Below are 27845 nucleotides of genomic sequence, written 5' to 3' on the forward strand. Positions count from 1 at the left end.
GATATAATCATTACAGTTTTTGCTTCCATTTCCAACTGGTCAGAATTCAGAGTCCAAGTCATAAAGTATGGTTAAGCCGTTATTAAATCAAGCTGTCTCATAGACCACATTTTGAAATTGTTTGTTTTGTTAGTAAGCCATGAAGATCACCTATAGTCAGGGTTAGGGTAAGAATGAAAGAGGAAACACTTGATATTCTGACAGCCTCAGAAGAGGAAATGCATCAATCAAAGTTCATGAAATGGGAATATTTATACTGGTTTCTTGTCTAAGAACATGATGATCTGTTTTCCAATGGTTACTTACAGGGTGATTGTTACTTACAGGCCAGGAAATTCCAATTTAGTAGCCCCCTCCTCTTACTGTCAAGCCATGATTTAAGTAGACTTCCCCTATTTTTCTTGAAGGAGAAAAAAGGAGCTAGCTAGGCTAAACAGCTCATTTCCGCTCTCTTTCCCCACTTCACTTTTCCTGAGCCTCTTAGAGAAGCAATAAAAATGTCAGTAAGGTCGTAAAAATGCATAGAAGGCAAAGGAAAGTTGATAACAAGGAGAAGGGCTACTTGGGGGCAAGGAAAGCTGTGGGAAGCAAGGACAAGGGAGATAACAAGAGCAGGAACATCAGAGAGTAATCATTATTTTAACACACATTTTCTGTATTGTTAGTAAAGCTATTATTTTTGTAGTCCCAGCTTGGTTATGTCACAAGTTCAGACCTCAGGGATTACATGTCTAAGTTGATTTGCATGTATACTTTGATAAACTTATGCAACAGAGTTGCCACAATTTGGGTTTGTTGTGCAATCTCTGTACCCAATAAATGCAGGTTCTGCTTCTGTTGATAGGTATTCTGGTCTCTGTTATCAAGCAAAGTCATGACGGAGAAATTCCTTTTACAATTTGGTATGAAATTTAAAAATACAAGCATGGGTGGCTGGAGAATTCTGGGAGTTGAAGTCCATCTTAAAGTAGCTTAAGATTGACAAACTCTGATCTATGGTGATGCAGTATTTGTATGATTCCCTAGTCATTCATACTTTACAAATGGTAAGCCTGCACTGATCCACTCATGAATTCCAGTTTTTGTTTGCAGGCAACATTGATTTGCAACATCCATACTTTGAATGGAAGCAGAGTTTTTCAAAACCACATTCTGCAGACTCCTAGGATACTCTTGATTGAACTTAAAGTTCGAATAAAACCCATTTTTAAATGAAGCCCATTTTCTCTCACCAGAGTTTTGTACTTATCAGAGGTTCTGGAATTTTTTCTTTTTAAACTAACAGATCCCATGGCCTGAAAAGTCTTGAAAATGCTCATCCTAAGCAGTTGAAGAAGCTTTTGGTAGCCCTTAGCAAAACTGATACAAAAGCAGCAGCAGCTTGCAGCTCTGCTTCCTCTCTTTTATGTGAATAAAGACCAGGTTCTGCCTCAATATTGAATTTGGCTTCATCTCCAGCAGGACTTTTTGTGTCCTAGACCAGCGGTCTCAACCTTGGCGACTTTAAGCCTGGAGGACTTCAACTCCCAGAATTCCCCAGCCAGCTTTGCTGGCTGGGGAATTCTGGGAGTTGAAGTCCTCCAGGCTTAAAGTCGCCAAGGTTGGAGATCCCTATCCTAGACTGATCAGTGCTCTATAATTGCACCCAGATCCACCTGTTAAAGTTTTTAGATGAACATTTCAAGCAGGGTTTCATCAAGGGGTTTTTAAGGAGTGATTCTTCCTTCCGTACCAATATCTTTGGGGAAGCTGGAAGCTGAAAATGCCTGCTCCAATTGCAACTGCCAGCTCCTCTCCCCACCGACTTCTGTTCACAAGTGCTCTTCTATTAAACAAAATCATATAGGAGAAATTTCTCCTAAACCATATCATAAAATAGCAGCCAACAGAACATTAGAGAAGAGCAAAGACAGTCAGGACAATGCATCCCTGGGTCAGATGTTCTATGTACACAAGCAAAAGTTTGGTTCTATTATCAATCAGAATAGAGCTGGAAGGGACTTTAGAGATCTTCTAGGTGTGGCCCTTGTTGGGATAACTCCTGGTGGCAGGGGTTTGGGAGGCTTGGTCCATTCTAAGGGCCTTCCCACCCTTTCTAGTCCAACCTCCGGCTCAAGCAGGAGACCCTATTCCATTCCAGTCCTTTCTTAAAAACCTCCACCTACAACTGCTGAAGGCAAGCTGTTCCACTGCTTAATTGTTCTCAGTTAGGAAGTTTCTCCTTAATTCCAGGTTGCTTTTTTCCTCGATTAGTTTCCATCCATTGTTGTTAAAAATCATTCACGAGGAAAAGATCACTGTTGACCTCCATGATTGAAACTACTTGTATCAGTCCATATAGTTCACTCTTCCCAGTATTTTCTTAATGAGACCAGCTTCTTAGGCCACAATTTCCAACAGGGAATTAGCATCGGGTGAGGAATATACATTCTTCTCCTTTGTTTTTAAACTTCAAAATCCCACTTCTCCAACAACACACAAGCTTCCCTTTGGTTCATTGGGAGAAGTACACTGTGTAAGAATCTGTCCAATTCTATCACTGAAAAGTTCAAATATCTGGGAGAGCATTTGGAGGTGAAAATCAAACCAATGAGGAAGCAGCAGTTATGATGTGCCTTCTTCTATGACTGTTCATTTCGCCGATTTTTCGTTTGGCACTTCATTTTGTTAAAAGAAAACATTGCAGAGTTGGAAGCTAAATTTTGTTTCATCCATGTCAACATATGTATTATGTCAATATGTAACTTACAGGCTAATTTGCATGATTATATATAATTTAAATATGTAACTTATAAGCTAATAGAGCCTCGGTGGCACAGTGGTTAGAGTGCAGTGCTGCAGGCTACTCTGCTGCAGCCAGCTACCTGCAATTTGGCAGATCGAATCTCACCAGGTTCAAGGTTGACTAAGCCTTCCATCCTTCTGATGTGGGTAAAATGAGGACCCAAATTATTGTGGGCAATATGCTGATGCTGTAAACCGCTTAGAGAGGGCTGTAAAAGCACTATAAAGCGGTATATAAGTCTAAGTGCTATTGCTGTTGTTAATTTGCATGATTCATACCCGAGTATCAGGTGGCCCCAGATACATGGAAAATTGGTCATAGTCTTTCTTTACAATTACATGCTTGGAAGATCCTCCCTGCTAGCTTTATAACTCTGCTGCTCTATAGGAATGTCATTCCAAGAGAACTTGAAACTAGGCATCTGTAGGATTTTCCCTCCGTTGGTAACAGCTTGCATGAAAAAGATTTGGCCTGTGAACTTCCTGATGTGTACTTTAAAATTCCATCTATCATTATTTTGCTTTCATGTGAAGGGAAAAGGATTTACAAATTGAAAACAAATGCATATACAGTACCTACTATAAATTATCTGCAATGGCTTTCTGCAAAGTCTAGGAATGAATTTTACGAGTAATTTTCTAGCACTCATTTATTTAAAACATTTATGTGCTGCCTTTCCATTCATCATAACCCTCATGTTATCTGACACTCCGCTATAATAACCTGCAACTCATGTGGCAGATGTCAGCTGTAACTTCATTTGAAAAATTCAATTTAATGAGGACAAATTCATTTTAAATTCATATTGAACAGGAGAAAAGAATGACAAACAAGAATTAAGAGGCCAATCTTTTAACTGCAGCTTTTAAAAAATATTATCTTAACAACAATGTTCTATTTTTATAAAAAAAAACTGGGGGAAACAGGGTAAAAGAAAAAAATAATATATTGATATTTTGCAAAAGAGTAGGACTTGAAAGTCCATGTCTGCCAACGAATACAAGACCCAGCAAAAAAGAATATTAAAATTGTCTCTTTGTTTAATGAACCTTTGCCTATCTACTCCTAACCCCCATGACTTGGAGATAATTCAGCTACTGTAACAGGCAAGCTTCAGAGACAGGATTCCATTAGCAAATTCTACTGTATTTCTTGGGTTCTAAATAATAATTATGGGCAATCTTCTTACTACTTGATTCAGCAGCACATTCATGTTCAATTTACCAGAAATGCATTTCCATAGGTTTTTTTTTTTTTTTAAAGTTCTCAACTTTTCAGTGTGGAGAATATATTTAAGGGAATGTAGCACTGATTTGCTCTGCATTAGTCACAGTGTGAACCAGGCAACTACTGTTCTTATTAGAGGACAGCCTGGTCCTTAGAATAAGAAATGAATTTATAATTGTATTGATAACTGCTGTAAAGAATACCATTAGCAACTTCTTTGTACCTTTTTACTTTCTTTCTTTTCTATTTTTTCCTTTTTTTTTTGCACTTTTAGCTTTCTGATTTCTTTCATTTTCTTATTGCATTACATGATATATATATATATTATTTAGAGAGAGAGAGAGAACAACTTAGCATTCTATACATGTAACAAAAGCCGGGTTGTCTGGTTCCTGCAGCAAATTTGGGGTGTCACAAGTTGCAAATTGTCTGGCATCAATTTATTGATTTTACTTCTGTCAGAATAGCAGAAAAGTAGTGGGATTTTTTGCCTCAAGTTCAAAAATAAACCTGGATTTGTATGGGAAGTTGGGAAACCACTGATTACAATGCTTCTGGAATTTAAAAAAATCCTAGGCCAAACCTTATTGCAGGTGGGTATTTATAATTGTCTGATAAGCATTTTTATTTCTCTAGTTCCTTGATGGGCTGCAAATCCAATTGATACAAATCCCCATACTGGCAAATGAAATATTGTTGGCACTGGCTGTGTTCACACAACCCATAAGCCATATTTTAAGAGAGGTGCTATAAGCTTCCATAGTTTTTCCATTTGCAATATACTTCTCCAATTTTGGTGATAGCTTTCAGTTGTATTCTTGCTTTGTTTGATCTGGTAGAAGGGAAATCCAGGGATATTCATTTATTTTTTCTCTTTCCAGGTTGGGTCCGAGTTGGTGTTTAATTCGGGTTTCTTAGTTTGATCATTTTTATAGTCTCTTGGATAGGTTGTTTTTCTTAAACATGCATAACTTGCATAAATTATATTCCAGGAGAAGCATATACTTCCAGGAGAAGTTTATTGGCAATTCTGGGGCTGAGGAAATACTATAGTGCAGCAATTTTAAGATGTGTGGACATCAACATCCAGAATTCCCCACCCAAGCATGCTGTCTGGGCAATTTATTTATTTTATTTGATTTGTCAATCGCTTACAAGATAATAGGTATAAGTATATACATAGTTATGAATACATGAAATGGGTATATATAAGAAAAATAAAAGAAACAATAGGACAGGGATGGTAGGCACGTTGGTGTGCTTATGCACGCCCCCTACAAACCTCTTAGGAAAGGGGTAAGGTCAATAATAGACAGTCTAAGGTTAAAGTTTTTGGGGTTTGGGGAAGAAACCAGTCAGGTAGAGTATTCCAGACATTGACCACTCTGTTGCTGAAGTCGTATTTCCTGCAATCAAGTTTGGTGTGGTTAACCTTGAGTTTGTATCTATTGTGTGCTCTTGTGTTGTTATGGTTGAAGCTGAAGTATTGACAGGTAGGACATTGCAATGTATGATTTTATATACTATATTTAGATCAGACCGAAGACGGCGTAATTCAAGGTTTTCTAGGTCTAGAATTTAAAGTCTGGTGGCATAAGGTATTCTACAACGAGTAGAGGAGTGGAGAACTCTTCTTGTGAAATATTTCTGGACTTTCTCAACTGTGCTAATATCAGATACGTAATGTGGGTTCCAGACTGATGAGCTGTATTCGAGTATTGGTCTAGCAAATGTTTTGTATGCTCTAGTTAGTAGTGTGATATTACCAGAGAAAAATTCTGGGACCTGAAGTCCACACATCTTAAAAGTTGCTGAGGTTTAGCAATACTGCTATAGGGGGACTAATGCTGATGGCTTTTCAAGGAGACAAGAGTCAGGCAAGTGCTGCTTCTATGTATGGCTACAGATCTCTGTTGCAAAAATCCAGATGCCTATTAGATGGCCACAAGGAGTTAAATTTCCTGTATGATTTTGCTGGCAGCCAGGGGCTGTCAAGAGTTTTGCACCCCAAATCTGGTGAAAATATTAAAGAAGCAGAAACCCTCTGCTTATAGTTAACTGTGATTATGATGTTTATTTGAAAACTTCTTGTTTAGATATTGGCATTTCTTTCAAGAGAACTGAAATTGTCAAGCTATTATGGATGCATTTACACATAGCAGAAATCCAGCTAAGTGACTGACACCTAATAAGGTACTTACTTTGAATACAACTCTGCAGCAATAGAATTCATGGATGCTTTTCAAATAGAAATGACATTTCTGCAAAATGTAATAACATTAAGATAGACCACAGTACTTTTATTGCTCTGCAAGGATTTATCTGTAAAAAGAACAGCATCTTTTAAAACAAACAAATAATTTGGGGAACAGTTTTGATAAAAGGAGCAGAGAATGTTGAAAGTAAACTGAACTGAATGCTATCTCTGTGAGATTTATTATTTTTTAGAATAGTCAATAGACCAATTCTTTCCAGAAGGCCAGATGGACTGTCATGACACTACTAATGCTATTTGTTCATTTATTTTGCACACTGGGAACAAGTGTGATAGGATGGTTAAAGTGTCAGATAGTTACTGCGGAAACTTTGATTCAAGCCCACCTCAACTATGGAGTTTACTGGATGTTTTGAGACTTTTGAATAGTTGGGACTCTTAAATTTGTAAGATTTAAATATAGGTAAAAGACATAAATACTTATAAATATGTAAGGTGTTTGTTTAAATTTTTTGATTATAATTGTTCTTTTTTGCAGTTTGTTTATATCTTGATGCACTTCAAAGCATATTTAAAATATGCAAAATATGCATTAAATTATGAAATGAGGCTGATTTAATAAATTATCAGGCATACAATTCATGGTAGCAGAATATCCTATCTTTAATCACTTATGAATGCTTCATTAGAAAACAGATTTATTATTTAAAATGCCTAACGTTTAGAGATTGTTCAGAGATTTAATAGAAAATCCTTATCCACCATTATTTTATGATTTTTAAATATTTGCTACACAAACTAAACTCTGTAGCTAAACTTAATAGCATTCTAGATGTGCACCTGTTTGAAATGTAAATGGTATAGTATATAGAATTTTTCCCATAATGAAGAATTAATGATTCAGCAAAACTTGCTAAGCTGCTTTATGTTTAGATCTCCCTTGTCCTTTAAAAAGCACCTTTGTTCCTCTGGATAAAGGGTCTCCAACCTTGGCAAATTTAAGACTTGTGGCCTGCAACTCCCAGAATTCCTCAGCCAGCTTTGCCAACTTTAAGACTTGTGGACTTCTGGGAGTTGAAGTCCACAAGTGTTAAAGTTGCCAAGGTTGGAGACCCCTGCTCTGGATCATAACCATTTATGTTTACATAGAATTTCCAATGAATTTCTAATGAAAACCATATAAGGTGTATCTGGAATACCTACTCAATTTTAATTCCTAATATTTCTAATATCTATTACCTAATTAATATTAATGTAATTAATATTATCTAACATTGAAATAAAATTTCTAATATCTATTTTAGGAAAGAAATTAACTTAATCCTCATTTCGATCTTTTTAACATCTTTTAGTTTTGAAAATAAAAATATGTTTGTAGATTTTGGGACCATCATGTCAAAAACTCATCTTCCCATATGAAACATATTCATATTGTGTGACTGCATAAGAAATAAGCCAAACTGTCAAATGTCATCATATTTAAAATGTTTGTTTGCAAGAATTATATTATTGAAACCTTGAGGTCTTTAGCATGATGTCAATGGGCATGGAGTGGCTACTACACTTCCTTTAGTACACATTATGCTTATTTTCTCCTTTTATTTGGATTTTTAAAGACATTATTTTTAGCTGGGATGCTGTCATATTGAAAATGAAATGTACAATTTCAGAACTATCTTTATTTCCAAGAATAACTGTGGGTTCCTTATGGGCACCAAAATGTTTCTAAAAATTAAAAATAATAGTTTCAATGTGTATGCCTTCTGGGCAGAGATATTCTGTTATATTGTATGATTTGGCACCAGGAGCTCAGACAAGCATTATACTAAGGTCTAGGACCACAAGGCTCACTTGTTTTCTGTGGAACATAGTTAAAAAGATCATTTTAATGGATAAGGCTTTAGATTTCCATCTCTGCTTTAAACTTAAAATTTGGTTATATTCTTTTATGTTTACACTTTAGAAAATGCGCTTTGATTTCAGTTCCAGTATTTATTTGTGAATGGATAAGCTCTTCCACTGCAGCCATTTTGTGCTATCTACAACACACAGCCAAAATTTTACTGGCTCCAAACAAACAATGATCTAACATGTTAATAGGACATTGACAAAAACAGTGTTGATGGGGCCAGGGAATCAAATCTATTCAGATGTCTGCAAATTAATTCTGATTTCAAAATTTCTATTTACCTTCACCGCTTTAACCCACCAAATTACAAGGCTATTTGTATATGTATAAAATCTAAAAACAGATATACCCCGCTCTTCCTCTTTATTGGCTGCAACACCTGATTAATTTAAAAAGACTACTTTCACCAGATTCCTAATACATACCCAACTCTTGTCCACATACTACTAAAGATGCATACACCATACAACATTCAGTCCTTTCCCCTTCTATTATACCCTTACAATTTCTACATTGAATTAATCATACTGGAAGAAAGACTGGCCAACACCTACTTTACAAACTGCCTCTGAAGCTAATATTCAAGTTTGTACGCCAGGGAAAAAATGTGTAAAATCCTTTCAAGTCTTTTGAACAGATTATTCATTGTTTTCCCTTCCTATAGGAAACCCCGTTTAGGAAACCCAGGACAACCTTCTTGATTCTCCTCTCAGCCTTTGCCCTCTCTTTCCAGCCTTGTTTTCTACTAGAAAACAGTTGGCAGTTGAGACGATATTTTACTATCACTACTGCATCCAAGTTGCTCCCTCTGTCTCTTCGCATTGCACAAAAGCACGTGAGCCACCACATTTCCCACATCCCACACGTCTGCTACATACTGCAGTAACAGCAGGTACGTGTATCCAAACTTTTGACATGAAATGGCCAGGGGAAAAGAAGAGAGTATGTGGTAACCCTTCTGACCCTCCCGCTTTAAAGGAGAGCCGAGTTGCAGGGACAGGGGAACGCAGCGCTCTTGCTTTTCCATTAATTAAAATCTTGTGGGTCCCCGTCAAGGTCTTTTTTGTTATCTCCTTTCGGTCATTTCTAATGGGACCCTCCTCCACCCTCTGTGATCCCCCCGAAGTACGGAGGCGACCGGTATTTGTTCCGACGACCTAAGTCCTCAGCAAATCTATTCGCCTCTTCCGAAGTTTTATTTTCCACCCAAGGCTTGCCAAGTAACCTACATTTGGGCGGTTGGGTTGACACAATTGTTGGGTTATTAAAAGGGAAGCCCCGTTGGATGTTGGTCGCATTGTTAGCCGCCTCTAGTGGTGCAGGAGCAGCTGGCTCTGCATGTTGAGTAAATCCCATTATGCTTATAGGGCTGGATTCTCCTGAAAGCGTGCTCCAGGCTGCACAGCTTTGCAACGTTTGGAGAGAGCAGGACGACGATACGGCGCACTATGCATTTCGGCTTCACCTCCAGCCCCATCCTCAAAACAACTGAGGCTCGGAAACTGGTCTGCTTTGCATGTTGCCCTCCAGGACTTTATTGTCACTCACAATCTTCCATCCAGTAAATCCTCTTTTCCCAGGAAGGCTCACTACTCTCTTCCCTTCAGCCCGAGAACTTTCCATTCACCGCGAGAAGCCCGCCAGTCGCGGTGCGCGTATTGCGCCAGCGCCGGTTTTCCCTAAGACTCAAAAGCGGCCTCAACCGCCTACCAGTTAACACTCCCACCCGCCCCCGCCTGCGCCTACATGGATTCCTCAATAGAGGGCGCACGGCTCCCGAGCCAGACTGTGCATGCCCGAGTGACGCATTGCAGGTACGAAGCCACCAATCAGAGGAGCCTGTTCGTTGTTCACTCACTCACACGTTTTCCTTCGTCCATCTTCTTTCGCCGAGCTAAAAAAGTCCCTCGTTAATAAATAAATAATTAACTAAACCCTACTCAACAATCTTACTTCAAGAGACCTACTCTTTTACCAAGCCCTTTTTATCTTTAGGGACAGGAACCTATGTCTGAGGCAAAAAAATGAAATTCGTGGAGAACGAAGGGAATACATAGCGGGAGCGACGGTTGATACGCTAGTTGCGGAACCGGATCTCCTTTATTGCGCGCTTTTCATTTTCGCTATGGTGGAGGGGAGGTGGGGGGGGCGCGGATGGATTTGAGAAAGCAGTGAGGTGGTTTATGAGGCGCTGCCGGCAGGCGTGCTTCGTTCAGTGTGAGGTGAATCGCCGAGGCGTTTGGGTTTTAGGAGCTGAAGAGGCAGCGGACGGCGCGCCACTCCTGTCTTCTGTGCCGAACAAGGCGGCACCAGTCGTGATCCTTAGCCTGCAGTAATCGCCGCCAGGCCCGGCAAAAGCCAAAATGGTTAGCAAATACCTAGGGAGGGGGAGAATCTATCGTGGTTCGGGAAGTGAGGCGATTTGGCGTGATCGCGGTAGTTGAGAAGAAACGGATTGCTTTAATGTCGCTTTTTTAAACTTTAGTGGGGCGATGCGGGTAGGCATCGTCTGCGTTGTGGGGGAGGGGTGTCGATCCTATGGGAGGGCAGCGGATACATTGAGACCGGTTGAGAAAGAGCGCGCTGAAGTCCGACTTCCTCGCGCGCTCGTGGCAACGCTCTCCGTCGACTTCAGCATTCAAACGGACGCCGACTGCTTTTCTCGGCGCCATTCTGGGAGAGGAGGAGGGGGGGGGAAGGAACAGAAGGTCTGTGGTAACTCTTCCCTTGTTCGGTTCGTTTAAGGAAGGGGGTGTCCTGAGAACACCGTTTGCGGTTGGGAGCGGAGGGGGCCCCCACGGGTAAAATTCCGTTGCTGTAGCAACCGAGTTGTCGCCGCTACTCGTGCAACGTTTGAGGCGTCGCGGGTGGGAGGCGGGAGTTAGCAGAAATGTGACGGCGCCCCGGCTTGCTTTTTTTTGGTGGCGCAGGGTGGAAATCGGGAGCAGTTTGTGTTCGCAGAGGATGTTTGGGGAAGAAAGTAAGTGGGGGTCGCCTCTGCAAAGATCACACCTGAAGCTTAAACCGCTTTGCGTTTTCTTTAAAAAAAATAAAATGCAAAGTTTCTGCTTCCCCTGAAAAGTAAGACTCATTTAACATAAAAAGGTGCAATCGCGCCACGGGGGAAAAAAATCTAATGGGTTAAAGCGTGGAGCTACAGTGGAATATTTTTTTGTGTGCAGAGAGTTTTTTTCCTTCCTACTCCAGGAATTTCAAGAAGCTAAAATAGGAATCTCAGTAAAAACTGGGGGAGAAAAAACTTTCTTTGTAAGATTTCTGTGCAGACTTTTTCTTTGCATAGGATGTTGAGTAGGGTGCCTTATACTCTTGAGGTTTCTAGGTTAATGTAAGTGAAGCCATATTAAGGAATTTTGAAGAATGTTATGAAGTAGGAGGAGAAATAATCATCAGAAAGTTGTGTATGATTTGGATATGTAGGCACTTACCGGAAAAAAAAAATCTGGTAATCTAAGAGATACTCCTAAAATCAGAATGTTAAGTTGCTATTACACGTGTTCCCTTCATTTCAAAAAGATTTGATTGTATTTTCTATATTTTAACAAGTAATGTGCTTAATGAGTAATATATTTTATTTTCATACCCATAAAGAAACGCTTGAAATTTGAAAAGACTGGGAATTGAGCAAGAAAGTCCTATTACTAAAATAGGGTTCTGCTGGATGTTGAAATAAATGTGGATTTTGTGCTCATTCCACCTTTCAGGGTGAATTTTCTCTTCTTGAGAGGAAATAGTTTAGATGACTGATTTTTTTAAATTAATGATACTAAATGATTTCTTTTGATATTAAAGCTGAATGAAAGTTTATCCAGGACAACAAACTTCTCAGTGGCCATAAAAAGTATAGACACTCAGAGCACAGGATAAATTTAGATGTTCTTAACATCAGTATCAGAGGATTCTAATTTCTACATCCTCAGCAGCTAGACAGGGCCAATCACTTCATTTTCTCTTACCCTGCAGAACATTTCAAGTTGACTCTTATATTTATGAATTTAAAACAATCTTTTGTTCTCTGATTGTAAACCTTTGTGGTGTATAATTTTTTCACTGAAATAATGGAGTGTGAAGAAACTGAAGAATCTCAGGAATGCAGATGATTTTCTAAGCAACTTGCAAACATTTGTGCAAGTAACCTATATACAGATTTCTACTTTTGCTACATGACCTCAGTGATAACTGCTCTTCAGAATGTTCCCCTTAAACTGTGATAGATTGCTTTAAAGCAATGCTTAGAAAATAAATATTTGGCTATAGAGTTTGGAAAAATCCCAGATATCAGATCACATAGGCTAAAAAACATGTTATGCTAACATGTAGGAATTTAACTTCCTTATCTGTAGCAGGGTTTATTTCTAGAGATTAGAAGTATTAAAGCCATTTTGTACTGATTCCATATTTATGACACTGTGCATCTTAATTTAAATATGAGTTAAATGGCCAATTGAAGAATCCATATTGAAGAATTCTTAAAATGGAGTGAATAAACAATGTATATTCAAATTAGAAATATTGGCTAAGTAGAGATATTTTTATATTATATATTTATATTATATATATATTCATTTTATCATATGATTTTTTGAAAGCATAACATATTCCAGGGATGCTTCATCATCCATGACAGCTGTAAGATATGTTATTCCCCCATGGGACTTTGAATTTAAGAGGCTTTAACCTCTTTGATCTTTTTAGAATTGCTGAAATATTTCTTGAGTGTTTTTTATTATAGAATTATTTCTGTTCTCAACCTTGTGGATTTTTTGGATGAAATTTCAGATTGTTGCTTTATATTCCAGGGAGAAATCAAGATCTCAACAGATTCTCACCTGGGAATCTAGAATTTGTCATGAACATTTATCTGTAGGCCATAGTGTAGTTATGCCTATAGAAGGTCACAAGTGATTCTTTCTAGCAGTGTAGAATAAAGTACATGGTGTAAAAGGCAGATTTGAGTAATTGATAGCAATAGCTGGATTATTTCCAATGTCTGCTAAAGAAGGGTTTTTTTTTTGCTTTTTATGTATTGATAGAGCTATCCTCAAATAGATGGGTTATTTATCTAACATCAGTTATTTGTATTTTGTTATTTATATTCTTTTTCATATGCCCAGTCCTCATAATAGCAATTATACAACTTTATTGAAGAACCCACTGTTAGCATGCATATTTTTCTGTTAAACATTTTTACATTCCCTGTGGTATTTGATACAATGCAGTTGTGTTATGCTTACATACTGCATTTAAGAGATCTTAGTTTTAATTAATAAAAGGTTTATTTTTATCCCACCTTTACTTTTAGGGGTAACTCAAAGCAGTAAACATCTAATATCCCTTCCTCATTCTACTGCTCTATAATCTTTTTTTTTTTTTAAGAAAAGGGTGACAAAAGAGTCAAAGAATAGACTCATTCTAATTGTGCATCTAGAATGTTCTGTTTTCTAGAATTCAAGAATAGGTAGATGGGAAATTATTTAGGGAAGGGAACCAAGTTTTACTCCCTGACCATTGACCAGTTGTAGTTGTTTTCATTAGATTAAGTTTCTTGAAAGGCACTTTCCATTGTAGAAATGAAGGACAGCAGATTTTAAATTATACAACAGGATTTTATTTTTCTTTAATTGTTGTACCCTCAAATCTCCTTGGAAGAGTCTTCCAACTTGCAGAATACATTTGTGGGTTGGTTGGGGATGTAAAAATCATCTACTGGAGAATGTGGTTCTATGAATTGACAGGCACAACTGGATATCAACTAGCAATTTTATGGGCCTTCAGGAGATGCCCTACTAAAGCTATCTTGAGTGAGGTGATAGTGGTGATGATATTGTACAACATTTAAGGTTTTTTTTTTCTCCAGCTGATTTACTTACTAGCATAACCTCTTGTCTGCCCCCTTTAATTCAATAGGTATGGGTAAGTGGGTAGTTTGATATCTGACATGACTATAGAAAACTTTTTGAAGGTTTGCAGCAGCTTTATCTTTTTGAAGCTTCTGAATATTATTTTAAAGGCTTCCCCAATTTAAGTGAGTCTGCATTCATCCTTGTTTAGAGTTTCTATTAGTACTTCTGACAGAGTTGCAGTGTGTGCACATGTGGAAACTGATAAAGCCCTTAAAGTATTCCAGCCTTCCAGAGAATGATGTTACCTGTTTTAAGGAAGAGCCCTTTTCACAGTCTTTGTATAACTTCACTTAATAAACCATGATTTATACAGCAGTTTTTAAAGCCTTAATATGCATAATAATTGTGTATTTATGGGGGTTGTAATTGAAAATTTCAGAAATATATCCAGTTGCCTAACTTTGCATAATTTCAGCTCCAACATGAGTTGTACCAGGGTGTGGATAAAATGACTAGTGTAGTTAGCTATAGTGCTCCCAAGATTTGAAAAAGCTGTTTCTATTTTATGTCACTAGAATACCTATTAAATCCAAAAGGATGTGACTATTAATTTGCTGCTTAATCATAATAATTGAGATTACACAAAATAAAAATAAGTTGTAGGTAAAATATAATATAAACACAATATTAGAGAGATCAAATTAATAAATACAGTTTTGTATAGAAGCATGATGTTGGTAGAGGTGGAGTCAGTATAGTGGCACAGTGCTTTTCATGAAAGTTACTGCTGCTCTCTTTTGCTCTCTTTGCATCATATTCCCTTCCTTGTTCTGACTTCCATATTTTCTTTTGTTCTGCACATCCTGTAATTCACAAGCCCTTTTTCTAAAGCCTTTTAATAAAATAAAACCAGTTCAGATGCCATAAATCCTTATTTGTTGGAAGACTCAAAATATGGGCTTTTGGGAGATATCTTTGCACTTCATTATCAAGACAGAATGAACATACGAATTAAATTTACTCAACTTCAGTTGAAGTTTGTAAAAAAAGCTAAGCTGATAGTCCTTAAAGATATGATTGATTGTAGGTTCAAGTAAATGTGATTAAAACAATAACATTTCATTGATGTTCCAGCCTCACTTATTATTTTTCATCTATGCAATGCAGAGAACATTCTGAGAATCCTAACAACCATTTTCTACTTGCTTTTCCAGGCCTTAATATTTCAAATTTTCCACATTGATTTATCCTTTTGAGAACATTTGGAATCTACATTTCAGTCCCTCTATGATACAGTGAAATAAGATGTGTATGCATGCCTTGTATATTAGGCATGTTATTGATAATTTTAAGTAAGATTTGAATATACTGAATTGTTTAAAAAGAAAAATTACAGCGAGACTTGGTTATCAACCATTAGTTTCACAATCAAGCTCCCAAAATGACTATTTAGATTTTTATTTTTAACTTGAGCTGACAAATTTGCTGTAGGGTTTTATTTTAGTATACTGAAAACTTTAGGCAATATATATGTAAGTTGATAGTCTCTAAAGATGTTAAGGTAAAGTTAGATACTTGATTCAGAAGGCGGAGTTGTTTAAAATTCAGTATATATTGGCTAATGTTTCATGTTTGAGGAAAGTGTCCCAAACCATTTTGCTTGTGGAGAGCATTTCATAGGAAACTGCATTATGCTTGAGAGTAACCATTGTTCTTTATAACAGCAGATTTCCTGGATTGTTAGATGTTTAGGATTAATCTTGTATATGCTATATTCTGTATTTTCTATGAGGTAAATCTGATCTACATTATAGTATCTTTGAAGTATTATTAGCATCCTGTTACATAGGTGCAAATTAATATATTTCGGCAAAGTGTCCAGCACATTTTTCAAACACAACTACAGGTGTTTATGCAAAATTGTGCAATTGAGTCATAAATTTTTCTAATATGCAGCAGAGTGCTACCTGGAAATTAAAGTTACCTTATTTAACTAGCTTGCTTATTTGCTTGTCCATAGATAGTGAAAGTGAACAATTTCTCATTATTTCACATATTGAAATCATTTTTTTCTGATTTCTTATAACTTTATTATGGCTCATATGCATTTTGCCAAATTGTGTAATCTTCTGTAAATCTGAGGTGGCTCTGTTTAGAGCAGGGGTCCCCAAACCGCTGTCCATGGACCGGCACCGGTCTCTGGCATACCAGAAACCAGGCCGCATAAACAAGTGAAGCCCCATTTGTGGGATGCAGTAGGCAAAACCACGCCCCCTCCTGTGTGTAGAAAAAAACTCAATGGAACCGGTCCCTGGTGCCCAAAGATTGGAGGACACTGGTTTAGAGTCCACTGACATGAATAGAATGAAGTTAAATTAATTAATACTCAGTGAATTTGCTTTTGTAATTTAATGCTACTATTTAATGGAAAAGGTAGTTTAATGGAAAGAGGTAGTTGGTAAGTCTTTCCTTACTGTTGATCTGAGGACTGCTGGCTGTATAGAACTTGTTTCCTTTTCTCTATATAAAGAATACAACTGTAGCCACCAGTTGACTGGAGCCATTTGGATTTTTTCTAGCAGTAATTAGAAAACCCATGTCAAAGATATTGGGCTAACTTTGTGGCTTGAAGCTCCAGCTTTTTGTCATGGGGAAGCCTTCCTAAGACATTTACTTATCTTATTTAGCAACTAAGTCAGCAAAAAATAGCACTACAGTACTCTTCAATGGTTTGCATTTGTTTTTCAATATTGTGCTGAAAAAGATGTAGAGCACTCTGCAGGATGCATATTGCCTATTCCCTCCTTTCAAGGAATACAGCTACATTTAAATGTCTATTCATAGTTTGGTTCTGGCTCTTTATTCACAAAGTTTCTTTATCTTTTCATTCCCTCTTAGATTGTTCGCTTTGTTTTCAGAATTATAAGCCTGAATGCAGAGCCTTGTGTATATTCTGCAAAAAAAGTATGAATGGTAAATATAAAACTAGTTTGCCAAGATATATTAACATCATTATGTTTACATATTCTAGGCTGATCAACTGACAGAAGAGCAGATCGCAGGTGAGATGCCAGATTTATATTACTTATGGTGTTACTGTGTAATTTCCATAGATTTCAGTAAAACTATAATGCTAAAACTTGAATATTTTGTCTACTAATTGGATCATTTTTATTCATAACTGGAAACTTCAACTAATATGTTTTTAATCCTACCATATAGCTATAATTTAATTTCAGGAAATGTTTAAACATGAAATGAGAATATTGCATTACCTACATGCCTAAAGTTTCAAGTGCATGAATTATATCACTTCTATATTATAAGAATATATGCCTGCACTCCTTACACAGAACTTCTGAAGGAGCATATATTCTTTGTTACTTTCAGTTAAATAAGGTACATAAAAGTGTGTTGGATGTGTATATTTGGGTTATATTCCTTGAGTAGAATAATGATATTTGCAAATGCCATTTCTATAGACTCTTATTCCACTTGCTCACAGTGACCATAAATCTTGCCTTCCTAAGCAAATTTCAATATGAATGTTTGATATCCTAGGGAGAAGAGGAATAGGCAGAAATAAGATTCACTTCCTGCTTGCAAATCTCAGAAGGTTGATCCAGAAATATATTTATGGATCACAGTTATGTGTAATTCCATATTTACACCTGATCTTTATATTTGTTCCTTAGTTTAACGTTTTAAAGAATTGATAAAATAATAAAATAGAATAGTGTGCTTTCAAAGCATGTTATATGTTCTGTTAGAATGTTTATTATACCGAAAGAGCTAACATTAACCTATTGCTAACCAGTTAAGCAGTTACTTTGGTGTTCTAATGTAGCTGAAATGGAATTAGCATTAAAGAAAGAAAATTTGGAAGTATGTGCCCTAATTGATCAAACGGTTAAAAGTGGTGGCAGGAACATTGTACCTTCAGACTTGCAAGATTTTAATGTAGCCTTAACTTAATAGATTTAGCTGGCCTAGTTGTATTTTCTCTCTGATTTAACTAGGTGGCTGACAAATTTATTAACTTAGATATGGAAAGTCTAATTTATTTATTTGATGGATAGCTAGACCATAACCCAGAGTTAAGGCATTAAAATCAATAAATTATCATGTTAAAATTTCTTTAAATCTTAAAACATTACAAATATCGCACGATAGTTCAAATCTAATTACACTTATTAAAATTGTGCATATTAATCTAGATTCATAAAAACTGTACCCAATTGTGTATTAAATAAAGTGTATAAGATGTTGAGTGAAACTGCTATCATACTAGTTTCTCTCTCAAGATGAAATACGCCTATTTCCTTATTCCAGAGTAGCTCTGAACTGGGAAAATTATTTGGCATAAAAAGATAATCAGGATTTGAGATTTATATTCACATTTGACATCCTACCTAGATGTGCAGAATAAGTATTAGAAAATCCAAATTTCTCCCATAGCAATATAACTTTTCTACTAGTCTTTTGAGAAACCCATAGGTTTTGTTGGTATATCTTAGGAAGATGTTATTCTGACATTGTTTAATTTATAGGCAATAATGAAAGATTACCTGGTAAAAGTTCCAGTCCCATAACAAGGCTCTGCTTTTTTGCCTGAAGAAAGAGGCACAGTCCAAAGTATTTGAAGATAGCCTGTGTGTCAGCGTTCCAGCAAACCTCCATTCCAATCAGTAACTCCAAGACAAGCATAATCTCAAAAGTACCTTTATTAGAATAGCACCTGGCACATCTGTGGAATCTCGAAACTAAAAGTTTCTCGGATTTCCCACAATGTCCCAAACTACAACCCATCCCGTTAGCTTGTACGATCAAAGGTTTGGGGGGAGTGTGGAATATGGCTTCCAAAGCTGACACTGATTTTTTTAAAATAATAATTTAGTGGGAGCAATTGCTGATATCAGCTATTATCTATACCCAAATGGGAATAAGAAATTATAGCATTCTCAGTTGGATCTCAAGGAAAGAGGATGCAAAATTATGGAATACTTGCATTCTAATAATTCTCACCAAACTCTAGATCTCTGCTTCAGATGGCATAGCAGCACAGTAAAAGTCAATATCAGATCTATTCTCATGGAAACAAGTGTGATGATGCTCTTTTCATTTTGCTAAGAGTTTTTTATTTATTTTAAAAGCTAGTCTTGTTGAAGCTTTTGTAGACGCACAACATGACACAGGAATACTTTTTATTTACTCAAATTTTGGCTTACATACCATATTTCTGCTTGAGGACTTGAAGTGATAATCTTGAATATAGGTAGTCATCGACTTACAAGCACAAGAGAGCTCAAAATCTTTGCTAAACAAGACAGTTATTAAGTGAGTTCTGCCCATTTTACCACAGTTGTTAAGTGAATCATGTGATTCACTTCACAGTTGTTAAGTGAATCTGGTTTTCCCCATTGACTTTGTCAGAAGCCAGCTGGGAAGGTTACAAATAGTGATCACATGGCCTGGGACAGTGCAACTCACAAATACATGCCATTTGCCAAACACCCAAATTTTGATCATGTGACCATAGAGATACTGCAACCGTCATAAATGTGAAAACTTGGTCATAAGTCTTTTTTTCAGTGGTTACTAAACAAATGATAAGGATTACCTGTATACAGAATTATAGGATCATGCAGTAATAAGTAACAGCATAGCAATAATATACACAAGAAAGCCAAGGTAAGTTGGGGAAGTGATATTAAGCTAATAAAGCAATCTTATGCATATTGTCAATTATGCATAATAAGTTGTCAAAATATGTTCTTTAATGAAAGGGCTATACAAGGAGATGGAATTTTCTTATGAAATGAAAGAACAACATGAGAAAAATGTTTTTAGTATTCTGTAATAGAATTCCTGAATTTTTAATCAATATATTGGGGCATAGCCATTCTTTTGACATTTGTGCCTAGCTACATGCCTTTTAAAGAGATTAGAATATCTACCCTAAAACATTTTAAAATGATGCATCCTTTAGAGGGAGGTTGATGATGCGATATAACATTATTTCTAGTATTTTTAATGGATATATTTAAAGTTAGTTTTATTAGTTACTAGTTCCTTCCTTGAAAATCTTTTTTTCTCTGGGAATTTTTTTCTCTATTAAGTTTTCTTCTTTAAATATAGTTTTTTATCTAAACAAAAAGCAATCTTTAAAAATGAACAGATGATAGTATATCAAACTGATTTATTGGGTATATTCTGCCGTTATATCTACATCTATGCTTTGGTATTTTGGGGAGTTAAACAATGTTATAGAAACCGATTATCATTGATTCAACTTTAAAGACTTACATTACTCTGACATCTTTCCCTGTCTAAGTGTAGTTCTAGGTTTTTATGTGTATTCTTTGATGCCCCATTTTGGAACCTTGCCTACATACATACATGTTTATTATAATATTAATATTATTGCATTTTCAGAATAACATTATGCAAAGTCCAAAAAGGAATTAGAAATAGAAATCCAAAGTAATGAAAGGTGTGATATGAAAAAAAAGAAAACATAGAGCTAATTTATTTTTTCTTTTCATTACGTTTCTTTTAAAGGAAACCTCTCTAACCAACCCTCCCTCAACACATTTACTCTTCATATATTTAATTTGCAATTTGAATCTTGTTTATTCATTTCATACAAATACTTTCAAAACTATTTTCAGTTTTGTACTCTGTACATCCATTCCATATGTATTGACCCTAACCGATTCCTTGTCAAACTCCGTAAGTAGGGCATTTGAAGAAGCAACCATTAGGTAAATTTAATACGTTTTAAAGCAGAAATTAAGTCTTAGTAACCCAGTCCTCTTTTATTTGTGAATTCTTCCAGAGAAAGTCTGTTTGAAAGTTTTAAATATCTTCCTCCTGGGCTTTGTGCTACCAGACTGAGCTACTATTTACTAGATAAACTGTTAATGAACTTTCCCACCTGTTGATTGTTTATATCAAGAGGTCCTTAATGTTTCTTTTTGAACTTCTAGAGCAGGGGTCCCTAACCACCAGTCCACGGACCGGTCCCGGTCCGTGGAACAAGGCCTACCGGGCGCTGGCTTGCTAGGCGCCGCCATCTTTTTGATGAAAAAGTGCTTCCGGTGAGTTTTCCGGGTAGAAAGCTCACCGGAAGCACTTTTTCATCAAAAAAGATGGCGGCGCCAGCTATATGCCGGTACCGGGCCGCGCCATAAAAAGGTTGGGGATACCGGGCGCGCGTAAAAAAGGTTGGGGATCACTGTTCTAGAGCACATTTCACATTCCCACTCTTCACTTTACAGGGATATTAGGCAAGTTCTCGACTTAACAACCACAGTCGAGCTAAAATTTCCATTGTTAAGCAAGACCGTTGTTAAGTGAGCTTTATCCCATTTTATAACCTTTCTTGCCACGGTTGTTAAGTGAATCTGGCATCCCCATTGACTTTCCTTTTCAGAATGTCGCAAAAGGTGATCAGATAATCCTGTGACACTTCAATAATCATAAACACTTGTCAGTTACCAAACACCCAAGTTTTGATCACGTGACCATGGGGATGCTGCAAAGGTGGTAAACATGAAAAAGTCATAAGTCACATTTTTCTATGCCATTTTAACTTCATACATTTACAACTAAACAGTTTAAGCCAAGGGCTACCTGCAGGCAGTTCTTCCTTCAGTACAATAAATTGGATAGCAGCTTGCATTTATGCATAACCGTTTCTATCGTATATTCTTAGTGGATTCACTTCCGATGAATCCATCATAGTTATAAATCTTCTCATATAAATCTTCTTACATGTCTAAATCAGTAAATATAACAATAACTTTTTTCACGTTCATACATTTCACTGGCTTCCTTAGTTTACTCAAAATGGTTTGTCCTATAGCTTCTGTTCATGCTTTAATCAAATTGTTGGGACATTCTGTAGTTTTAAATATTGAAACAGGTCTGCATAAATGATAATAGTTTTATATGAATCCTATTAAAAATTGGGCATTTTATGTTCTGGAGAGACAGTTACACTTTAAACATCAAATACAAAGAGTTTAAGCTTCCATGATAAATTAACTAGTGTTTACAAATATAAAAATAATGGGAATGTGTGAAACAGTGGTAATTAAGGAAGTAAATCTGATATTCAAAGCAGGAGGAACTATGACCCTATATATAGATAAACTATAAAAATCAATTTTTGGTTATATATTGTTTTTCCCTGACAACATAGTGTAGCAGGCTTCCTACTGGTATTAGTGGTAACTTAAAACCAATTAGGCAATAGTTCACTCTACTTATTTTGGCTAGGTATTATAATACGTTCTAAAGCTAAATAAGGCTTAAATGTAATTGATCCAATAAAAGGTGTATTAATTGATTAGTATTAGAACATGTTCCAACTAGTGAGCTATAGAAATGTTGTAAAACACTTGAACAGTAATCACAATACTTTGAATGGAAAAAAATGAGGTTATTCAAAAGAGATTTCCTAAGTCAGAATTTAAAAACTAAGTTAAAAGGAATAGTCGAGATGGAGAAAACAAAATCCTGTGAAACTGGTGGTTAAAGTTTGAATTGACTCAAGAATTCAATTACTAAAAGACCATAAATAATTGCAGAATACTTCCATTTTGCATGATGAAAATTTCTTTGAAGCAAGCTGAAACTTTATTAAAATAAGCCCATGTTCTTCAGCCTTGGCAACTTTTAAGTTCTCCCGCCAGAATTCTGAGAGTTGGTCCAGATACCTTAAAAGTTGCTAACTTTGAGAATCATGGATGTAAGTACAACCCTTTAAAAAAAGGGCTTGCCTTTTTTGTGGTGGGTGTTGTGAGGTTTAGAAGATTTTGTGTATTTATTAAATAATGTTAAACAAATTTATGTGCCTACCTCACACATAGGTATGTATATCACACATAGTAATCAATGTAATCACACATAGGTGACTTTATCAATGTAATCACACATAGGTGACTTTACAGTAGATGCTATTTTAGCATCGGATATCTTTTTTCAGGGCTCCAAAACAAGAAGGGTCCAAAGGTAGGGAACACGAAAGGGTTAGATAAGAGTATAAAGGATATCTGGGAACTTCAAAAGAAAGAGAAGTGATATACCAATTCCATTCTGGAAGTAGCTTTCTGAGCATCAAATGACAAAAGGATTTTTTCGTCTGATAGTAATAAAGGGACTTCACATTTCAAAAAGAAAAGTACTTTCCTTTGGAAACTGGTACATGTTTTTAATCTCTTTTCCTGCAACTAAATTAGCTGTACAAAAGATGGGAGAAACTAATGGAACTCTTAGTCACATTCAACTTAAGGATGGTTTCATGGTCTTAGCCAATAGCTTTCTTGGCAAGAGTACAAAAATGTCTTCTTGATTATTTTGTTGTATTTAATTTCAATTTGATATTGCCTGGTGGTTTTTGTTTACATATTAACCAGGGTTAATCCTGTTTGTTTTCAAGTTTAAGCTAAGATTGGCTAATTACTTCCTAATTTAAAAAAGTTGGTTAGTTGACCCATCACAAAGTTTTGCTATGGAAATTAATTACATAAATTTTGAAAATATCAGACACACAGTATCCTATTGAAAGCAGTGTGTGTTTTACTGTGATGTAATCTGCTTGGATTTCATTCGTTTTACTCATAGTCTTATCCCTTACATTGGCTTTTGAGCAACTGAATTAAAATTTAAATAAAAATAAGTTGAATGGTTTGCATATGTAAATGGTTTGCTGTTTTGTGTTGCAGAATTCAAGGAAGCCTTTTCACTATTCGACAAAGATGGAGATGGCACAATAACAACAAAAGAATTGGGGACAGTGATGAGGTCACTTGGTCAGAATCCCACAGAAGCAGAATTACAGGACATGATCAATGAAGTAGATGCTGATGGTAAATTTTATTTAAAATAATTCAGTAGTTAAAATTAAATCTCCATTAATACCTGGATATAACTGAAAGGAATTTTATTAATATATAAATTATTTTCCAGGTAATGGCACAATTGACTTTCCAGAATTTTTGACAATGATGGCAAGAAAAATGAAGGACACAGACAGTGAGGAAGAAATTAGAGAAGCATTCCGTGTATTTGATAAGGTATTCCAGATATTTTTATAAGCTTTCAAAGTACTGTGTGTCTTAAACCAAGGGGAATTTCCATTTTGATAAAAACAAATTCTGTACTCATGCCAGTGAGCAATGATGTAGTTTTCAGGGAATTACAGTTGACTTTTAATGCAAGCCTTTCTAATTTGCAGGCAATCTGTTCTATAAAATTTCAGAAGAGTTGGTGCTACCAATAATGGTGCATTTTTTTCCATTCCTACCAACTCAATTAAAGTATCTAATGTCAAATAATGTCAGTTAAATAGTTTGGTCTGTAATACAGTCTAAAAGATTTCCCAGGTATGCATATGTAAAAGTTCAAAATACATGGAACAATAATTGTCTCTCTTCCTTGACTGTTATTTGCAGTGCTAATTGTCCTTGTCCGTGCCTAATTTTTAACTTCCTTTTAGTAGAAACAAGTTATTTCTGATTGAGTAATTGTTAAAACATGAGTTTAAAACAATTAAATATAATTAAGTGATCACCAAATATTTTCCAGGATGGTAACGGTTATATTAGTGCTGCAGAACTTCGCCATGTGATGACAAATCTTGGAGAGAAGCTAACAGATGAAGAAGTTGATGAGATGATTAGAGAAGCAGATATTGATGGTGATGGTCAAGTAAACTATGAAGGTAAAAGTTATACATAGATTTTAGTAATAAACGTCTTGAACCTGTTAGCAAACAGTCAAACCCATTGGCCTCAACACATCTGCATAATTAAGGCTGAAGAAGTGATAAAATGGTTTCTGTTTAAAAGTAAAAAAACAATTTCTTTTCTGTTGGTTAGCGGATGTGCATTTGTTTTTGCATTTGGCAGTCTTAAAACTATTTGCAATGTGCAGTTTCTCCTTTTGAAAGCTTGCATTAAAAATGGAGGGGTGATACAAGGGAATAGCACGGTTAGAATCCAAGTAATCTGTTTATCTCATAACACATAATTTCAAAGAAGCAATAAATTAGTTGCCAATCAGGTAAATAGTCTTTTTCTAGCAGCTGGCCAATCAAATAAAGTTGTTAGTATTCTCATATCCCCTAATGTGATCTCAGAAGATTGGTATCATTTTATTTTCTCTTTAGAAAAAGCTTTAAGTTTCTCTGCAACAATAATAGTTGGAGTAAATCATGTCTGTGCCAAATATATCTGTAAAGTGTCAATGCAAAGTTTTAACTGGAACTAAAAATAGAAAAGTGCTATTTGCAGGCTTTATGCTTCTTAATTACTTGCTTATGATCTTTCAAAAAACACTTTGTCTTATAAATATTGAAATGCATCTTTAGTAGCTTGCAGTTCATACATGACAATATTACAATTATGGTAGCTCCCATAATGCTTGAGATAATAGGAATTGAGATAATAAAAGTTACTGTATTCCCATTACTGTATTCCCAAACTAGACAAGTTAGTGTACCAGTAAGGCTTGCAGTATATCAGCAAGGATTCTGATAGCCAGTTATTGAGTGCTATTAAAGAGGTTGGTTTCTTATGTTTGAGGTAGACAATAGGTTTTATACTGAGGAGCTAAACTGTATTTAGGTCTTTGCTCAAGCAAAATTTTTCATTGCCTAGCAGTTTTTGATAAATTGGTTATGGATCTGTAGAACATAGAGCGCAAACATGAAGGTGGTCTATCTAATAAATACTTTGTGATATTTAAATTAAAACATTTGTAATGCTGCAGTTTTTTTAAATTGTTCAAATAGAAACCTTGATAATTTTATCTGGAAAAAGTATTTTAATGTGATACTTAAAAGATAAAGTATTGAGTAACCAGCAAATTTTGGACATAGCAAGACTTAGTATTTTAGTTAGGTATCTTAAAAAATAGAGCTGAACACCACAATATTAATGAACAACCGACTTGTCGCTTTTTGTATGAATTCTTCATTTATTAGAAAGAATTACTGCTGCTAATTAAATGAAGCATGATTTAAAATAATTATTATTTAGAAATAATAGCTTACTAAAGCGAACCACCTCTTAAAATTCAAAAATGGTGAGAAGCACTCCATAAATATTATACAGAAAACAAGATAGCAGGATAAAACTGGCATAAATTTCTTGGCTAATGTGGCAGATTGCCTGCTTTTTATTTGAATATTTACACAGATACTTGAATAACATCATCTTTTTTCTTCTACAGAGTTTGTACAAATGATGACAGCGAAGTGAAGACACTGCACAGAATGTGTTAAATTTCTTGTACAAATTGTTTATTTGCCTTTTTCTCTGTTTGTAACTTATCTGTAAAAGGTTTTCCCCTTCTGTTGAGAGAGATGCATGTATAGTAACAAACTCATTCCTCCATGTTTTCCCCTTTATCTGTCATCCTGATATTTTGGGAAAATGATCAAAGTAACAAATGTTTGCATGTGGCTTACTCTGGATATTTAAGTCCTTCCACACTTCTAAAGTTAGATGGTGTTGGTTAAATGAGGGATCATCTAGGTTATGCCTGTTGAAATTAGTTATTTTAGGAAATTTAGCATGTTGTTGAAATGTAGTCTTAACTCTGTGGACTATGGACAGTCAACAATATGGAACTTTAAAAAGTTTGCACTATTGCAAAACGGGTGTATTATCCAGGTACTCGTACACTATTTTTTGTACTCCTGGTCATGTACCAGAAGACATTTTTCTTCTATAGTTACTATGCTTTTAAAAACTTTTGTTCAGCCACTTATTTTAAAAAGAATCCGCTTATGGCACAACTTGCCTCAAATCCATTCCAAGTTGTATATTTGTTTTCCAATAAAAAATAATTAACTCACATTGTCTAAATCTTTTTTTAATGCTTATACATTGTTTTTTTAATGTGTCTACTTCTGAAATTAATCCTGGTACCTTTAAGACACTAAATGAAGGCTGTGTTTAGGCATTGCAAAAGTAGCAACTTTTGCCTTCTAGGCTCGAACTTACTTAAGTTCTATCTAGCATGGCATATAGCAAGGCATGGCAGGGGTTTCAAAACAAAACATGTGGGAGACATGGGCTGTGCAGGAATGAGATTTGAAGGTGAAAGGTAATTTGAAGTGTGCATGAGCAAACATGTTGCAACCGTTTTCATTCCTTTAATTGTATCAAAGATAGTTCTTTAAGGAATTTCAGGCAGGTATAGCACCCCTGAATCAACTTTTCCCCTTTCAAATCTAGAAAAAGCTGTATAGTGAATTCAGATAATATTAACAGTATTGTGCAAACATTTTAGGCAGTTGTGCAAAAATGCTGTGAATAAGAATGTTTTTTAAAAATATATTTTATTTTGATCAATTTATAAAATGCAAAGTGAGCAAATAGAAGAAAAATCTAAATTAAATCAATATTGGGTGACTATCTTTTGGTTCAAACCAGCATCAATTCTTAACCCTTGTACACAATGCCAGGGATTTTGGAGGATTTAGCAGATTCACCAGTTATACCAGGCAGGTGCTAATGATCATCAATTCCATATGTAGGTTGAAACACAGTCATTAACTGAAACAGTAGTGTAGGAGGCTTAAAACTGGGCAAGGAACAGACAAATTCTGCTACTGGGGTTGTGGGAGACATTTTGTGTCACAGGTCATACACCATAGCAAAACAGCACTGAAACAAGACACATGGTAATTGTACTGCATCAACAAAGTATCTGTCAGGCAAAGATTGCAAAGCAGACGCATTTTAAGATGTGCTGTTCAAGGTCTTTTGAAGAAGCACAAAGAATCGGACAACGATTGTAGACAGTGGTCAACCACAGAAAACGTAGCAGATG

The 27845-nt window shown here is 35.8% G+C and overlaps 1 protein-coding gene across 1 annotated transcript; it reads left to right on the top strand.

Moving 5' to 3' along the window:
- The first annotated feature begins 10349 nt into the window (after positions 1-10349).
- On the top strand, positions 10350-26864 carry CALM2 (calmodulin 2). Its single transcript, XM_026683793.2, has 6 exons — positions 10350-10502; positions 17029-17059; positions 23729-23872; positions 23973-24079; positions 24591-24726; positions 26238-26864. Exons 1-6 carry the CDS (start codon positions 10500-10502, stop codon positions 26264-26266), a joined length of 450 nt encoding a protein of 149 aa, XP_026539578.1. The 5' UTR covers positions 10350-10499; the 3' UTR covers positions 26267-26864.
- The last annotated feature ends 981 nt before the right edge of the window (positions 26865-27845 follow it).

This window comes from Notechis scutatus, chromosome 1 (assembly GCF_049901735.1).
Source record: "Notechis scutatus isolate UNSWTSFEM ecotype Mainland chromosome 1, rNotScu1.2, whole genome shotgun sequence".
Classification (NCBI taxonomy): domain Eukaryota; kingdom Metazoa; phylum Chordata; class Lepidosauria; order Squamata; family Elapidae; genus Notechis; species Notechis scutatus.

Coding starts and splice junctions, on each gene's coding strand:
- CALM2 (XM_026683793.2), top strand. Junction 23,873..23,972: donor CAATGAAGTAGATGCTGATG/GTAAATTTTATT, acceptor ATTATTTTCCAG/GTAATGGCACAATTGACTTT. Junction 24,080..24,590: donor CATTCCGTGTATTTGATAAG/GTATTCCAGATA, acceptor AATATTTTCCAG/GATGGTAACGGTTATATTAG.